We start from the raw sequence: 18,869 nt of genomic DNA, 5'->3' as shown, positions 1-18,869 counted from the left end.
ATATTGAGTGACTGCCTTGATGCCATTATGATTAATAGCAGTGTACATATATGTTTCTGTAGCTCAGAACCCTAAATTATCTGACGTGGCTTGCAAACTTAATAAATTCATTCAAACTGCAAGACCATTCCAAAACTCACTAAATCCTGGCCAATCCTTTCAGTTGAATTATTTGGTGTGGGATATAATAACGTTAAACAGTTGACAACTGAATTATTCCCACCCCATGTAAAAGTATTTTTTGGTATCTCAAGAATGAAATGTAAACCGGCTATATTAGGGCCTTTGTTGAATACTTTTAGATGCAAGCTTCAATATGTACTATTCTCAAGAAACATATATCTGGAGAAAAGAAAAAAAAAAAAGAAAAAAGAAAATTTCTCTTGTAACCGGTAAAACAAATACAAAATCTGGTAAGAGTATGAACAATTCAGTCGCTAAAATCTATGTGTAATAATTCTTTGATGAGCATTTTGTTAAATGCCATCCTCCTTCTTGTATTCTACTTTCAGGGTCAAGCAGCAATGCAGCATCCTCTTCCCCATGCACATGCTCCTCCAGTACCTATGCCACCTCACCCCGGAATGCCTGGGATACCTAGCAGTATGTCCTCTGGTCTCTTACAGCTCTCCAGTGCTATCGCTGCCCAAGCACCATCGCTATCATCATCTAAAGAGGATAAAGGTACGATGCATCTTAGGGCCAGAACAAGACTGTATTCTGTATACCGTAAAGAGTTTTACAGTACAGTCAAACCTGTCTATAGCGACTGCCCAAGGAAAACACAAAAAGTGGTCTTTGTAGACAGGTTCCTTTAGTACATGTTTCAATGAGAACCATTTTTGTGGTAAACAAAAAAATGCAGTCTTTGTAGCCAGGTGGTCACTAAAGCAGGTTTGACTGCACTTGTATCAAGTAATGATGAAGATAGACATAAAAAAGTTGGTAATACAAACAAATGAAGATGTAAGTAATATTGAAATGTGTTGGTTGGTGGTGCGAAGTTTACCTCAAATATTATGAACAGCAAAATGTATAAGAAATAAAAATATACCATGGAAGATATTGCAGGATCCTTTTATATGCATTTGCCGAAAGAATTTCGAAATCTTCTCTTTTATCTCTCTGATCAACACTTACTTTGTGTTATTTCTGAAGCATCTACGTGGATGATTCAGTCTCTTGACTATTGGAGTAGTTAAAAGTATGTGACACCATTTCCCCTCTTGGCATTCTTTGCACTGAACTTAAATCAATATTTTGGAAAAGGGAATGTATGATCAAGTGTATGATGTCCCAGTTATTTTTTTTTCTCTCTCTCTCTCCCTCTACACAGTAAGAACCAATAATGAAGTGCATGGCTAATATGAATGCATTTATATTACCATCAATTTATAGTTTCCTTTGTATTTTACACTATTTATCTTAAAAAATAAATTTTAAAAATAGAGAACCATGTTTTAGGGTTGTCTGTCTCTCAGTCTGTCTGTTTGATCTGCTTTCTCAGTCTTGTGATATCTCATGAACCATTTGAGGTATCAACCTATCACTATGTGTCACCTTATAGGGTCATTTGCTAAAAATGTCTTGCAGTAAGTAGGTCAAACCGTTTTTTTTAAAGGTCAATAAGTGATAACTGTGAGGTTTTAGACTTGAGTCATATAATCATAAAAATAATTTTGATGGATGTTAAGTCAACTAGTATGCAGTATCATACAGAGGTAAAGTAAACCTAGTTTAGAGACAGGTCATACGATTTTAGTGAGTGTGAACATTGATACAACATTACATGTAGTATCTAATGGTAAAAACTGAAAGTAAGCGGATGCATAATGGAGATGCAGTCACATTTGTCTTGTGTCTATCTCTCTTTATCACACATCCTATCATTCAGGTTATGTGTTGATATACTCTAAAGATGCATGATCATATAATCAATTGAGGGATATATTTTAACTTTCATTGTAATCATTTTCAAATTTTTTTAAAATCAAAATGTTAGTAAAGAGAGAAAGATAGTTTTTCCACCTTTTTAATGTTCCTAATCCCTTTGTATTTTTCTCTCCACATCTTTCAAAAACAGGTCCAGATCATAGGGTGAGTATTAGGCAATGCCTTCTTTTATACAATAAGTGTACATGTACAGTATGTCTGGTCAAATCCTGGCCGTCCAACCTTCATGTTATCGTTATATCTCCCCACATTTGAGCCTTGAATTTCAAACTTGGTAAAAGTATTTGTCATTATAGGAAGACAATATGATTAGGTTTGAGTGTAAGTACTGAGTAGGTTTGGAGCAATTTTAATCACTTCCATTGGCTTGTGTGTTAAAGAATTTTTTTGCTGAAATGTCTCCTTGAAAGTGGATTATCCCTTAATTTTGCACAATATCATTTATTTTGTTGTAAATACAAAGCCTTTTTGTTGAATGGAAGCCCCTTGAAGAGGAGATGTGCCACCTTTTTATGCTAAGAACCCACTGCTCCGTTAATGAATAGTGGCAGTGGGAGTAGGGAAAAACCCCTGTGTAGTGGTCCAACTGCACATTCCCAATTAGTAATACCAGGAAGTGGTAATTTCACAAGTCTGCTTTTTAGATTTGTCTCCTTTCTTTCAGAATTTTTTTTTATTAAGGAAGGATTTTCCTTTGTTCTCCCCTAAGGATTCAATAGAACCTCACCCCATTCAATGCTGTAGAGTTCAAAGTGTAAATGTATAAACGTGTCAAGGTGGTGTCTTGATGCCCCACTACTGTTTGTCATCTGTTTGTCAATATTTTGGGAGTGGCCCCTTAGTTAATAGCCTGGCCTTCTGCTGATATGTCACCCTGTTGATTGATATATATCCAATGCAAGTTTACAAGAAGACATCTTGCACAAAACACTTGAAGCTCAAGCTCCAGGATCAGAAGATTACCGATCATACATGCTTTAGGTTGATACATACACAAGGTCATAGATTAATCATCTTCTTAATCTCAATATTTCCGTGCTGTGCTGCTACAGTATTTTGATTCCCTTTTTACTATACTTCCTTGTCACCATTGACTTGTGTGGCTGAACATTTGCAGTTAGGTTACACCCCTCTGATCCCAGGGGATCAAAGTTAGATTTGTAATCATGCCATCTCGGTAAAGCACATCAATTAATGGCAATGACAAAGTTTCAAATTTGACACCCCTCCCCCGTGAATAGGGTTAACCAAATCAAATTAGGCAAGCTTGACCATGAAGTCATATAAGGTCATTGATGGACAAGGATGACTTATTGAGTAAAAAATGAAAATAAAAATAATCAAGCCATGTAGGGACATGTATGGACAAAGACTCCTGACCACATCCATTGCCTGTACAGCGATGTGGTTATTTCATGTTAGAGTTCAATTCTACACTGCTATCTGAACCTAACCAAACAGTGGTTTATGATGGCTTGGGACACAACTTGGGCATTAAATGTTTATATAAAAGACCTTGAAAGCAATTATTTCATTCTAGCTTTTCATAACAGATTTAGATGGTGATTTAGATAATATAATGGATTTAAATGATGATATCACAAATTTTAGTTAAATCTCCAGCAATATTTGGGCTACCATGACAAGTTTAGTATCAAGAGTGATTTGAGCTGTGAACTTTAAACTTAATATCAGTATGCATCACCTTAGTGAGCGAAGTGGATTTGGATAAAATAAGGTCAAAAGTCATAAGTTCATTAAGTCGATTTTACATGGAATTGAAGTGTTCTGCTTATTAAACCTTGTTATGACCAAATCAATAATTATTTGAAGCTATTGTAGCTGGGAACTTAAAACCTGTATTCCTTGTAAATGGAGAACTAATAAACATCAGAATGTTATTACATATTTGAGGATACACATTTCTGTAGAAGTATAGCGTCCAGAGAACGATAATGAAATCTGCATAACCGAGGACCTACTTTGTCTGTAGAAATAGAGCACCTAAATGAATGTATCCCTATATGAAAGGGCCTCAATTTCTGAATAATTTACAGTGTTTTCAAACAGAGGACGTCCTTGTTTTTTTGGCGAAAGGTCATTAAAGTGAAGGTACAGTTCTAACGAGTGTCCTCGCCTCCTCGGTACCTACCCACATGCATGTTTCTGGTGTAAATCAAGGACTCGTATGTGTACATCAGTACCAATATGTTTACTGTTGAGTGTTCATTTATTTTTGTGACAGAACTCCATCTCTCCAATGGAACGTATGGAGCGTGTTTCAGATAAGTACCGTAACTCAGATCATGGTGAGAGCAGCAGTAAAAACATGCCAAAGCGGAAAAGAGAGGAAAAGGATTCAGGGGTAAGTTTCATCTTTATTATTCAAGACCTTTTAGAAAGAAGGTGTGAGACTGATAGCATCGTTGATAAGAAGCTACACAAAAATGACTTGGAATAGCTAATTTTGTGATTTTAATACAATTGAAATTATATAGAATGAACTAATTAACACTGATGTTGAACATTAAAAATAGAAGTACACTCTACATGTACTATATAGCAACAACAAATCTCCCCCCCCCCCAAGTCTTCTTCAAAATTTAAGTTTAGAAGTTTAATGGAAATATGTGTAGGTTTAATATCACATATATCCAAGAAAAATTAAGAAGTAAAAACAAAGCTGTGGCTTCATATCTAACTTTACCAACCATCAAAATGTAGATCGAAAACAGTAGATGTACATTTACATGCAGGTTCACTGTCAAATACAACAAATCTTCTTTGATGGTGTGACCTTGGCCAACACTTAAATTGTCATATTTAAGAATGAAATGTAATTAATCTTTAAATCCTCCCCCTTTTTATCCCCCCCCCCCCCCATTTTTCTCTTCCCTGACTCTGGTATCCTTTCAGGAAAGTGATTGTGACAAGAGTGATGACAATCTCATTGTTGATGTTGCAAATGAGGTGAGTTCCTAGTTCCAGAGTACTTCCTCTATAGCATATGATTGACATGTATATTAGATCTACGTATTGATCTAGATGATAACATCAAATAGAACGTATGAATACTGATAGACAATGGAATAAATGGATGAAATTGATGAAATAAGAGAAAACATGTCCATGCAAAATACAATGGAATTGAGTGATTTAATCAACCTGAGCATAAGCTGCGTTTAATCGCAACTGCTTATAAGACAGGGCCCAGATATCCATAGTAATGGTGATGTGTCAAGGCTACCATGCTATAGAAGTTCATGGCAATAAATTTGATGAAATAGTTGTTTGGAAACTCAGAAGTTGTGAAAGTACCTCATATTAGTTTATGTATTGTACAATTGATTGGTAGATATCTATTGCCAGGTTCATAATATTTTTTTTCAAAGTTGAAAAATTCTTTGCCAATGTCATTCCATAAGGCTTCGCATTTCCCAAGATTACATTTTGTGGCAATTTTATTTTGATATTGAAACAAAGTGAAGTTACAGGGGATTAAAGACAAATCGCATTGTTTATTGTTTTGTATTAGAATCCTCCGTCACCGGCTCCCAATGGTAGTCAAATGTCACCGAGAGAAAGAGAAAGAGAAAGAGAAAATGCTATGGACAAACACAGGGCAAAGAAAGAGAGATCCAGCACGCCCAACAGTATTGCATCAAGTGCCAGTTCACCACAATCCAAACCTAGAGAGGTAAGAATCACCTCACTGACTTTTATCTGTGTGTAGTGGTGGTTATTTTACCTGACTGCTAAGAAAGCATAAATGCTTGTTAGTAAGCAACCAGTGGACCGGGGGCTTTAGGTCCTCTCCGAGGGACCTGGTAATGAGGATTAATGCTTTACCAAAGGGCACTAGCGCCTTGGTTTCGAACCCAGGTCACCAGATTATGAGACTACTGCTTTACCAACTGAGCTATCGCGCCTCCTCGGTTACCACTATACAAACCTAGATAGGTTTAGACTCATTTCACTATCATTCAACTGTTTATTAGTCAATCAATTTTTAATATTCATCAGTACAAACAATCATTAGATTTTGTAGAATGCGGAAAGGGCAAAAATGCTGGCACAAGTGACCAAACCAGTAACCTCCTCATTCAGCGAGGGATGTTGTTGTTGTTTTGTTTTTTTGTAGGGGGGGGGGGGGTAGGTTGCCTTTTTAATGCATGACTGCCTCCTGAAACGCTTTGCAAATGTTTAACTGGTGTCACCTTGAAAGCTGATGTCTACTCTTCAGTTTGTTACCAAATTGTTCCAGCGCCACGAATCTGATGAGAAGTAAACTTTGGATAATAGTGAAAAATCAGTTTTGATTACAGGTGTAGGGAAGACTCGACTCACTGGCAACAATTTATGTTCAATCGAACAAAAAGAGTATAGCACTAATCAAATTCTTTTTCTTCTATTGTTTGTAACATATAGAGCTAATGTGTATTTGAATAATATTTTTATTATATCTTTTTTGTAACAGAACGAAAATGATAAGCGGAGTTCCCCTGCCCCACCAAAGTCAGAGACACCCACTAGCAGTGGAGCTGCTACTCCAGGTTCAAGCAGCAGTGCACAGGGTATCAAGCCTCCAGTAAACAAAGTACCTCCAAGTATAGGTAAGTTGTAGAAAGAGTGTACAGGTTTTAAACAGGGTACCACTAAGCCTAGGTAGGATCTAGCAGCAGTGTATAGGGTATAAACAAGGTACCACAAAGTCTAGGTAGGTTCTAGAAAGAGTGTACAGGGTTTTAAACAGGGTACCACCAAGTCTAGGTAAGTTGTAGAAAGAGTGTACAGGTTTTAAACAGGGTACCACTAAGCCTAGGTAGGATCTAGCAGCAGTTTACAGGGTATAAACGGGGTACCACAAAGTCTAGGTAGGTTCTAGAAAGAGTGTACAGGGTATAAACAGGGTACCACAAAGTCTAGGTAGGTTCTTGAAAGAGTGTACAGGGTTTTAAACAGGGTACCACCAAGTCTAGGTAGGTTATACCAACAGTGTACAGGGTATAAACAGGGTATAAACAGGGTACCGTAAAGTCTAGGTAGGTTCTAGGAGCAGTGTACGTGGTATAAACAGGGTACCACCAAGTCTAGGTAGGTTATACCAACAGTGTACAGGGTATAAACAGGGTACCACCAAGTCTATGTAGGTTATACCAACAGTGTACAGGGTATAAACAGGGTACCACCAAGTCTAGGTAGGTTATACCAACAGTGTACAGGGTATAAACAGGGTACCACCAAGTCTATGTAGGTTATACCAACAGTGTACAGGGTATAAACAGGGTACCACCAAGTCTATGTAGGTTATATCAACAGTGTACAGGGTATAAACAGGGTACCACCAAGTCTAGGTAGGTTATACCAACAGTGTACAGGGTATAAACAGGGTACCACCAAGTCTATGTAGGTTATACCAACAGTGTACAGGGTATAAACAGGGTACCACCAAGTCTAGGTAGGTTATACCAACAGTGTACAGGGTATAAACAGGGTACCACCAAGTCTATGTAGGTTATACCAACAGTGTACAGGGTATAAACAGGGTGTACCACCAAGTCTATGTAGGTTATACCAACAGTGTACAGGGTATAAACAGGGTACCACCAAGTCTATGTAGGTTATACCAACAGTGTACAGGGTATAAACAGGGTACCACCAAGTCTATGTAGGTTATATCAACAGTGTACAGGGTATAAACAGGGTACCACCAAGTCTAGGTAGGTTATACCAACAGTGTACAGGGTATAAACAGGGTACCACCAAGTCTATGTAGGTTATACCAACAGTGTACAGGGTATAAACAGGGTACCACCAAGTCTATGTAGGTTATACCAACAGTGTACAGGGTATAAACAGGGTACCACCAAGTCTATGTAGGTTATATCAACAGTGTACAGGGTATAAACAGGGTACCATCAAGTCTAGGTAGGTTATACCAACAGTGTACAGGGTATAAACAGGGTACCACCAAGTCTATGTAGGTTATACCAACAGTGTACAGGGTATAAACAGGGTACCACCAAGTCTAGGTAGGTTATACCAACAGTGTACAGGGTATAAACAGGGTACCACCAAGTCTAGGTAGGTTATACCAACAGTGTACAGGGTATAAACCGGGTACTTCGAAGTATAGGTTTAAGTATAATAATGAAGATGATGATGATTTTTTGTAAGGTGTTCTTTGATTGTAATTTGATTTTTGTTTTTTTATCAGGCCCTAGTGGAGTCAACCACGACCTTAATCCATATATGCCTCCTGGAATGCCAAGCAACCTATCCCCTGGAGCATTGGGTCCCTACAGACATCCTATGGTATGTATATCTGCAACAAACCCTCCCTTGTGACACTTGGTTTCTACTCATACTCTACCTTTGTACATCAACAATACTTTTCTTTGGCAAACGGTGCTCTAGATATCCATAATATCACACAGAAATAATGATATTTAAGGAGTGCGTTGATATCAAGTTCAGCTAGCCATCATTTTAATACAAGACATTTTCCTGCAGATGGCAGCAGAGAGGAGAAATATCACATGATCTAACGGCCATTATTTCTGTGAGAAATTATGGATATCTACAGGTTCTATGGCTTTGATATGTAATTTATGATCACCATCACATTTCTATGGATTTTTCTTGAGATATTGGTTACATGAAAAGGTACATGTATTAAAATTGCCCATGAGTTGACTTTGCAAAAGTCATCGTGATGTATAATGCATAATGGATGATACACGAATTGACCTGTAGCCAATGTCATTATTAGACTAAATGATATTTAGACCAAACAGTAATTAGACCAAATGATGATTAGACCAAATGGTTATTAGACGAAATGGATATGGACTAAATATAAGGTTACATAAATTTTTCAATAGTGCGGGAACAACTTTCAACTTTCACTAACTCACATCAACGAGAATGGCTTTGATATGTTATTTATGATTTTTATGATTGCCTATTCCAATACCCTGTTTGTAGGTGAAATTAAAAATAAAATATACTTGTTTATTGCTGTTACATTCTGCACAATTTTTAGGATTATATTTTTCTTTGTTTGTTACCAGTTCAATCCAGGTCCTGTGCCCTTTGATCCCCATGCACATACAAGAATTTCATCTATACCAGGCATACCTGGAGGCAAACCGTAAGTATAATATGCCGTTTACATCACTTTTATACACCTTTTATATGTAATATTTGGCAAAAGTGGACGTCAAACAAAACTACGAAAAACTGCCGCAAATTATATGGATTTTAGCAATTCATATTTGACCCATGTACATTACAATCTAGAATCTATCACTGCTAGTTTACTAAGGAGTTATGAGCATTATAGTAGGTTATAGTATGTAGTGTATATGTACAATACTGCTTACAGCATAACAAGTGGTAGAAAGAGAGAGAGAGAGAGACAGAGCACAAGAGTGCGAGAGAAATGAATGGACCCAAAACAAAAATAAAAGAATGAATGAATGAAAATGAATAATGAAAGTTGTATGCTATCTATTGGCTTTTGAAACTTTATATTTAATTCTCAAGTTAAAATGTATGGTATTATAGTGTGTAAATGACTGGAACTAAAGAAATATTGTTATTATTTCATTTTTCTTCCTTACAGTGCGTACTCATTTCACGTGAGTGCAGACGGTAAAATGCAACCTGTACCATTCCCTCATGATGCTTTAATTGGTCCCGGGATTCCTCGTCATGCACGGCAAATAAATACTCTCAATCATGGAGAGGTGGTTTGTGCTGTGACCATCAGTAACCCAACTAGACATGTCTACACGGGAGGCAAGGTAGGCTGGCTGGCTAGCTCACAATATCTCACTTAGTTTCATGTACAGTGAAACCTTTCTATAAAGACCACCAAAGGGAGACAAGACATGTAGTCTTTTAATGCAGGTGATCTTTATGTACAGGTTCTTTTAGTACACGTTTCAATGAGAAACCATTTTCAAGGGAAACATAATATGTGGTCTTTGTAGACAGGTGGTCTTTCTATACAGGTGGTCACTAAAGCAGGTTTGACTGTATTACATATTTATCTGACAATGGGTTTTGGCTCAATCCACCTACTTCCCTTTCCACTTGTACAGGAGGATCCTCTCTTAGTATTTATTGTTGATTCTATAAGGTTTGTGTCCCATATTCTCTGAATGATTCATCCCCTCTTCAAATTAACAAGATTTATTGTATAGCTATATAAAAAAATGTCTATACAATAATTTCTTTCTTTCCAGTCTGATTGTTTTAGAACCAAATTGTATACGGTGTTCAATAAGTTCGTTCTGCCCCCCTACAGAAAAGCATTTTATTGTGTTTAAAACTCAGGTTATTTTGTTAATTTTCTCATTTCTAAGCATTATTAGAGATGTCACATCCCAATTTATTAAAAATGTATCTCTCCTTGGTGGTCGATCACCTGTGAAACATGCTTGGTCCAGTTATCGTCCACTAATGACGCAAGGAGGTCCTTATTCATGTCTAGGCTTTTCTATGCTCACCGGTTCCCCTCTTTAAGTTGAGTTATTGTTTTGCAGTATTGAGTTTCAATATTTTTTCTTTCATAATAGACCATAGTTTCTCTATGGGGCTCATTTCTGTCAAATTTTCTGGTCAGTTCTCTTTCCTTCTCCAAACTCCTGTTGGTCTTGTTGGGCGCCATCTTTAAATGTCTGAGGTTTACAGACCTTTAAATTCCTCCTTTTCAATGTTTGACCTCGTATCTCAGCCCAGCAAAAGGTGTGGTCAATTTCTGTAGGCTGGATGCATTAGTATACATCCAGTACATGTACATTTGGTTGGTAACAGACTGCGCTATTACTAAAGTAGTCATATGAGCAGTTGAGTTGGCAGATAGGGGCGGAACGAACTTTTTGAATATGGTATATAAATAAACGCCTAATGGCGGAACAGGTGTTTGAACTCTGTAAACAAAAATCAGGGTCCACTTCTATTGTGAATGTACATAAGCTGGGCTTGGCAAAATTGAACATTAATTTCAAATTCCTTATTTACACTTCTGGGCCCCGTCTTACAAAGAGTTGCGATTGATCCAAATCAATCACAAGTCCTCCAATCAATAGCAAGTTTGCAGTCTCCTATATCTTATATACATAGTTGCAATTGATATCAATCGCAAATAAGTTGCGATTGAGATCAACTCTTTGTAAGACGGGGCCCTGGTGTGACTTCTGAAGAACAAATTCACATACCTGTCAAAACAGCTACAATAATGCTTTCTCCATTTGCTTTCTTCACTTAATTCCATTTTCTAATAAACAAATGAATGACAAATTACTCAATGTCATTGCATTTATGTTTACATTCATAAAATATTTTATTTGTTTTTTTTGTAGGGTTGTGTGAAGGTGTGGGATATCAGTCAGTCAGGTAACAGAAGTCCAGTATCTCAACTAGACTGTCTTAATCGAGATAACTACATCCGATCCTGCAAGCTACTACCTGATGGTAGAACACTCCTGGTTGGAGGCGAAGCCAGTACTCTATCCATATGGGATTTAGCAGCAGTAAGTAGTTACTACCTCCACACTTTTCTGAAGCATTTATTTATTCATTCATCTATCAGTATACATGGTCATTGATAAAGTTCTAGGCATCAAATTGATTCGAACCATGGGCATGAAGTTGGCTAAAGACTGCCACATTTTACAGACTGCTACATTTTAGTCAAAGTGCAGTGGTTTGAAATACTGATATTCAAGTGTTTTAAATTGTATTTAAAGATTAATAAGGATATAAATATTGATTTGCAAAGTTAATAAAAATATAACTGAAAATATTGTAATGTTAGTCCTATATTCATATATATACTTTGGTTTGAAAATGTGCTAGGTTAAAATAGAGACATATACCTGTGTCATAAAGTGCAGTAATTGAGAATATGCAGCAAAATATGTAAAGACGGTGTCGAATCCTCCATTCAGTTCATTACCCCAAAAAAATTCAATCAAGTGAGGTCTGAGAGCAGATATAGATGAGATGTTTTGACTTGTTTGTATTGTTCAGGCTACACCTCGTATTAAAGCAGAGCTGACATCCAGTGCTCCAGCCTGCTATGCTTTGGCCATCAGCCCTGATTCCAAGGTATGCTTCTCCTGCTGTAGTGATGGTAACATTGCTGTATGGGATCTTCATAACCAAACACTTGTCAGGTAAGTCTACTCTTTCTCTCCATTCTTGAAAGTGAAGGAAGTTATTGATTATTTGCACTTTGTCATAGCCTATTTTAATTGTTTGATGTATGTGCTACTTACTTTTTGGATATTTGAACTTTGATGAGCTCATAAGAGTTCAACAATCAGTTTAATCAATTGTTTCCTATGCCTAAGCCAAAAACATATTTCTTGGCAACAATCTTTACAATACTTAAACTTTTTAAAATGTTTTTAGGAAAGAATACATAGCTTTTCTTTGTCCAGACGTACATTGCACCATTCATATTTGTTTGCAGGCAGGGTCGTTTGCAATTTAAGTCACCTTGATTTTTAATTAAAAAATCAGAGATTTAAATTTACCAAAGACATGTGTGTTGAAGAAACTTTTGATGAAAATATCTCATAAGTGATTTTGTATCTTGCCTGCATAGCAAAGCAAGACATAGGTAGGCATCACTATTTCAGGCATCATCATTGTTGTCAACAATCATGCTGTCCTCCCAGCAGTTACGGGCGACTGATTTTGAGGGCAGCGAACGTTGGACTTATCCTGTCTCGTCCAAAGTTTGTCTTTCTTCGGATCACCCTCGTCCAAGTTTTGTATCGAATGCCAGACTGAATGAATTCTTCTCCAGTGACAATGCACTGTACCTTGTCAGAACACATGACATATTCTTAATATTTCCATTTTCCTCACACGACCCTTGCAGGCAATTTCAGGGCCACACGGATGGAGCAAGCTGCATTGATATATCACCTGATGGCTCAAAGTTATGGACAGGGGGTCTGGACAACACTGTAAGATCATGGGATCTCAGAGAGGTTAGTAACATTTTTGGTTCAGTGGTGAGAAAAATACAATTTATTCCTGATTATAAATTCTTTATTTGGTCTATCTAGTCATTAGTCATCCAACTTGTATCACTATGAATCACTTTGGCAAATGAATATTCTTTCAAGCTCAGTAATGTAAAACACATTTCAAATGAGGAATTCTCATTCATTGACAGATGTTAGAGAGGACCAATTAGTGTATAGTGTAAGACTGAAAAGGAGGCATGGAACGCTAGTTTGAATCAAATGCCCTATCATGTTTGGGAATTTTATTTATGTTTTCTTGTAACGTTTTCTTCATACTGCTGAACTCTTTATTCTAAGCATTTGAGGTATAGAATTTTTGTTCTTTATTTGATTTTATACAACTAGCTATATAGTCTGCTTTAGTTAAGGAATGAAATGATTTAAATCTGTGGAGATTTTTATGCCTAGGCAGCTTTCAAGATTTGTATGTGATTAAATATTCATGTAGGGTCTCATAGGATTGTGTGATAGGTCTCATGGCATAATTATGCCAAATTAAGTTTGATGAAAACTCTACTCCTTCTACTCAATGATTCAATATCATAGGCCTTTTTTTCTTCAAATGTTTTACTGCTCTTTTGGAATTAAGAGGTTTGAAATCTCTTTGATTTACATGTTATTTTTGTTTGTTTAATAGGGAAGACAACTGCAGCAACATGACTTCACATCTCAGATATTTTCTTTGGGATACTGTCCTTCAGGAGAATGGCTTGCTGTTGGGTGAGTTTGTCACACTCAACATGTCATATTCTGTCAAAAGTACTATTAAGCGTTGTGGGACTAATCATTCAAGTTATGTGGGCAGCAAGACAGATATGAAAACAAAATTGAAATAAATGAAAGTCCTATTCATAGCGCAAAACAGTTTTGTTTTTATAGATATTTTTCAAAAGCACATTGAAGAAAGAAATCAATGTGTTTGTAATTTGAAGAGTTACAACATTTTAAGCTGAACATTCATATTATTATGGACTTGATGTAATTACCTTGGCCAACTTTGAGTCAACTTTCTTCTCAGTTGATTCAATCGATAATATTAGATAGCTCTTACAGATAAAAAGATATGATTGGTGCATAACTTGTTACTTGATATCGATTGCAAGGATCGTAATTAGCATATTGCCCTCCCGGTTTGATGGCAATTTTGACCATATGTTCAAATGAGAATATTTTTGTGTCAAACAGTGTCCAAGCAACCCTGCGCTTATTAACCCCATACTCATTGTTTGCATTGTCTTAGCCGCATGTATTAAACGTGAAAGGCTGGACTGCTCGAGTAAAAAACAAGGCATGAGATCGCAATTTTATGTAACAAAACTGTAAAAAGGCTATCTAATATAACAGATAATGGCTGGAAGGGGGTTGATATACATTCTTTGGACTGCAAGGGAGTTATATTTTCCATCGTGATCATAATATCACTTCGGCGAATCGAAAAAATTATATAGTACACACCCTACTCTCCAATATCTGGATATGATCGCAAGACAAGATTTGAGATCTTTTTCAGTAGCCTTTTGATGCATTGCCATTCATTTACAACAAATCCTACAGCTGCAGGAAAGATTTTAGATCCATGAGCACTTTTATTCCAAAACAATTAAAGTCTCTGAAGGTCTTGTACTTGGCTTGTCAGTGTCTGAAGACACATGGGGCTTTGTACTTGAACTCTGAAATTGTTATATAGTCCCAGATGCTTGCTTTACCATATGTGTCATGCTGTCTGAAAACTAAGTCTCAGCAGGTCCATATATAAATATAAATATAGATGTAAATATGTTCATTCAGGGCCCCATGGAAGACCACTACTTGTTGGTGAATGGGCTACCCTGTAAAAGATTAGAAATAAATAAATGAATAAATAAATATATATATGTATATTATTGATATTAATCTACATTTTGCCACACTTGACCCAGGTAAGGTAAATAAGTACCTGGTAGGATTATTCCTTGAAATGCACTGTGCGCTGATTACAGCTGCCGGAGCTAAAGCTAGGGTTATAATTTCCAAAGCTCCTTGGAAGCGCATAGAGACGTTATATAACGTCATATGTGCTATACAAGAACTGAATAATATTACTTGAACTCTCAGTTTGTTATATAGTCCCAGATGCTAGCTTTACAGTATGTGTCCTGCTGTCTGGAAACTAAGTCTTAGCAGGTCTATATGTATATATATATATGTATGTATAGTATGTGTCATGTTTTATATTACAGTATTTGCATCCTATTTGAGAACAACCAAATATTACGTCTTCTTCTTCTTTTTTGTGTGTGTATTGTGATGTAGCATGGAGAGCAGCAATGTGGAAGTTCTTCATCACACCAAGCCTGATAAGTACCAGCTACACTTACATGAAAGCTGCGTCCTTTCTCTCAAGTTTGCACATTGTGGCAAATGGTTTGTCAGTACAGGAAAAGATAACCTCCTCAACGCATGGAGGACTCCCTATGGCGCAAGCATATTCCAGGTGAGAATATTCTTCTTTCAAATCAAACATGCAAATTACTACAAGTACTACAGTCAAACCTGTCTATAGTGATCGTCCAAGGGAAACACAAAAAGTGGTCTTTGCAGAAGGTTCCTTTAGCCCATGTTTCAATGAGAACCATTTTCAAGGGAAACAAAAAATGTGGTCTTTGTAAACAGGTGGTCACTAAAGCAGGTTTGACTGTATATAACCTTCTGCATTAAAATCACACTCCCTTGCTTGTATTATATTTCGTTTTTGCTTAAACTTTGTTGGTCATAAAAGAATAAGAATCTGTACACTGTAACTGTATGACATGACTGTACTGAAACAGTTCACAGCATGTAATTACCAATATCGAGATGAACAGAAAAAGAAAGCACATTTGAAAATCCTCACCTTTTTTTTCTCACAAAATTTGATGCTCTCTGAGGAATTCACTTTTTGTTTTGCTCCAAAGTGGCAAGACCGTGTAAAATGCATCAGACTTTTTTTGCCAAACCCTTTTACTACTATATGCCATTTACAGCTTTAAAAAGCCCCATTTCCAGTCATATATTAAGGCCCATGTAATATTTCATACTTTTGACAAGAAATAAATTGGACAGTAAAAAAGCAATGTGGCCTAGAGAGATTTGTGACATTTTCCAGCTACTACTGAGTGCTAGAATGATTTTACAATCCACATCTCAATAATCATTTGAATGGTAATTGCACATGTAGGAAATTGGATGTACTTCCTGTAATGAATATACTGTTTAAAGGGGTGAGAAAATTGACAGATTCCTCTGTTAACATATTTTTCTTTTTTCTTGTTTCTTTTGTTTTTCATGTGCCGTAGTCCAAAGAGTCGTCATCTGTGCTTTGCTGTGATATCTCAGTGGACAACAAATTCATTGTGACAGGATCAGGTGACAAGAAAGCAACAGTCTATGAAGTTATCTACTAAATGTGTACAGGAGCTTATCTGACAGGACAGAAATCTCTATTTTCAACCTCGTCAGATTATGAACTTTGAGGGAAAGGATGCCTACTGTATCTATCAAGTATCACATTGTGTTCCTAAGGAGACAAACTATCAATGACCAAGTATTCATGTGATACAGTGCTGTATTATGGACAGCAAGTGACAATGATGTTTTGATATTATTATTATGCTCTTAGTTTTCTATGAATTTTTATTTCTTTACTTTCTGTCATGTTGTGATTTGGACCAAAGTTTTGTTGATCTATTCAACGGGGTAAATCATGGTGCAAAAAACAAAAAGCACTGAAAATCAACCACATGTTATTCTATAGCTTATAATTTGTTTGTCAGTAATCATGTAAAGGTAGATATCATAGTAGTTTTGAGTGACCATTCGCATTTGAAGTTTCTCGTACAGAACTTTGGTTTACATGTGAAAACTACATGCGTTAAAGGGAATTCCCCCCTGATTGCAGAAAAATGTGAGAAAAAAATTTGAGATAGTTTGAAGTTTTAATCTGGAAACACAAATTGGCAACTTTGTGACGGATCTTACCAAGTACTCTCTAATTTGCTCTGTACAAAAAATTTCATAAAGTTTCATTTTCTTAGTTGTTAATGAAGGAATAGATTTTTCATACAGGGGTTGTGTAAAAACATATTTGTTTTGTTGTATGGAGCAAATGGGAGGGGACCTTCCAAGATACATCACAGAGTTGCCAATTTGTGTTTGATCAACTCCAATAAGTCCTACAGAGTTTAAACATATTTTGCTCAAACTTTCACCAATCAGTTTTTATTACATGTATTTTTATGCCTCCGCCAACGAAGATGGTGTCGGAGGCATTTTGTTTTTCGGGTTGTCCATCTGTCCGTCCTGCTCTTTTTTCATTACAGCGATAACTCAAGAAGCATTGAACATATTTTAATCATACTTTTATCAAGTATGTATGAGCATGCATGGATGAACTGATTAGACTTTGGGTCAAATAGGTCAAAAGTCACAGAGTCATAAAAGTGTTCAAAATTGCCAGAAAATATATTGTTACCATGGCGTTTAAACTTGAAAAGCAATAAAGCAGTTTACACCAAACTTGTTTGAAGTATGAATGAGCATGCAGGAATGAAGTGATTAGTCTTTGGGTGTAAGAACTCGAAGGTCAAAGGTCACAGGGTTATAAAAGCATTTAAAAATACCAGAATACATCTTGTTGCTTTGATAACATAAAAAGCATTGACCAATCCAAAACAAACATGAATGAATTGTGTATGAGCATTCAAGGATGAACTGATTAGATTAAGGGTTCACAGGGTCAGATGCTAAAGGTCACATGATCATTGATCAATAAACATACCTATATGTGGAGGCAAGGCGCAGTCACATTCCTCTTGTTCTACTTCTATTAAAACCAACTAGATGTCAAAGTGGACTTTCCTTTAAGCCTTATCGGTTTCATGCTTCAGTCCCAACTCTTTATTACAAAGGCACCCGTGCCTTTACTCCTGCCATGAGCGTGAATTTCATTTCCTTGCTTCATATCACAAGTTGTTGGATTAATTCTCCACTATCCTCTAATGATAAGTCTATTTTTGTTGTCTTCATGAAGGGTTGCCATTTTTTTTCTTCTCTCTATCTCTCTCTCTCTTCAATTCAGTCAAGCCTGTTACATAAAAGTAAGATTTAAGCAAAATATAGCCATTATAGCTTTTCTTCAAAAAGAAATCAAACGGTGTCACCCCTTGGAATAAACATAACATACTGTACATAGCAAATGCCACTGATAATGACTCTAGAAATCAGGCTGAAGAGCAATAAACAAGAATACAGGCTGATCCCTTCTGCCGGCCTAGTTATGATGCATCTACTGTATCCATCACTCCAATGCTAATTGGCTAGCTAAAATCCATCTACATAACACATACAGTGCTTTAAAAATAAAGAATTAGGTCCAACTATCTTAGCTCCCTAATTAACAATGTGACCTTGAAATATATTTGATGATAAGAGCAACTCATTTTCTGTCTAATGATTTCATGTTCACAATATTGTCAGCCATGGATCTGAGTACCAGGGTCATCAATTATTTTCAGACTGAAGTTATAATTGCTTAATGGCTTTTAAACCACATTCATTGCTGTACAAGAGGATTTTAACAATACGTTTTAAAAGCCTGTGACTGATCAGTCATTTGGGGCGGCGCAAATATGAATAAGGTATCATTAGACTAGATATTAATTGCTCTTTATGATTTTATCATGAAATATAAATCAAGGCCACTCAGTTTATAACTTTTTGATTAAAAGCTACCAAAGTTAGGTATACTTTTTTGTTTGTATGCTATGTACAAACAAAAAATGAAAGGGAAGTCCAACCTTGATAGCAAATTACTCTTGAGGAAAGCCGAAAAAATCAAGAGAAATAGAC

The 18,869-nt window shown here is 36.4% G+C and overlaps 1 protein-coding gene across 4 annotated transcripts in view; it reads left to right on the top strand.

Annotated features, from left to right (window-relative positions):
* Nucleotides 1–16,755, top strand: part of LOC587506 (transducin-like enhancer protein 4) — a 33,794-nt gene extending 17,039 nt beyond the window's left edge. For all 4 annotated transcript variants that reach the window (XM_011680353.2, XM_003726685.3, XM_011680354.2 and 1 more), the window contains 15 exons: nucleotides 513–684; nucleotides 2,084–2,097; nucleotides 4,199–4,318; nucleotides 4,870–4,923; nucleotides 5,489–5,650; nucleotides 6,431–6,566; nucleotides 8,171–8,268; nucleotides 9,027–9,106; nucleotides 9,581–9,761; nucleotides 11,325–11,495; nucleotides 11,995–12,140; nucleotides 12,854–12,965; nucleotides 13,642–13,724; nucleotides 15,297–15,477; nucleotides 16,319–16,755. In XM_011680353.2, the coding sequence (XP_011678655.1) occupies nucleotides 513–684; nucleotides 2,084–2,097; nucleotides 4,199–4,318; nucleotides 4,870–4,923; nucleotides 5,489–5,650; nucleotides 6,431–6,566; nucleotides 8,171–8,268; nucleotides 9,027–9,106; nucleotides 9,581–9,761; nucleotides 11,325–11,495; nucleotides 11,995–12,140; nucleotides 12,854–12,965; nucleotides 13,642–13,724; nucleotides 15,297–15,477; nucleotides 16,319–16,426 (1,818 nt within the window). In that variant the 3' untranslated portion in view covers nucleotides 16,427–16,755. The remainder of the gene's footprint in view (nucleotides 1–512; nucleotides 685–2,083; nucleotides 2,098–4,198; nucleotides 4,319–4,869; nucleotides 4,924–5,488; nucleotides 5,651–6,430; nucleotides 6,567–8,170; nucleotides 8,269–9,026; nucleotides 9,107–9,580; nucleotides 9,762–11,324; nucleotides 11,496–11,994; nucleotides 12,141–12,853; nucleotides 12,966–13,641; nucleotides 13,725–15,296; nucleotides 15,478–16,318) is intronic.
* The last annotated feature ends 2,114 nt before the right edge of the window (nucleotides 16,756–18,869 follow it).

This window comes from Strongylocentrotus purpuratus, unplaced genomic scaffold, assembly GCF_000002235.5.
Source record: "Strongylocentrotus purpuratus isolate Spur 01 unplaced genomic scaffold, Spur_5.0 spur5_scaffold_9, whole genome shotgun sequence".
Classification (NCBI taxonomy): domain Eukaryota; kingdom Metazoa; phylum Echinodermata; class Echinoidea; order Camarodonta; family Strongylocentrotidae; genus Strongylocentrotus; species Strongylocentrotus purpuratus.
The sequence above is the reverse complement of the archived record's forward strand: the minus strand, read 5'-3'. Positions and strand labels throughout refer to the sequence as shown.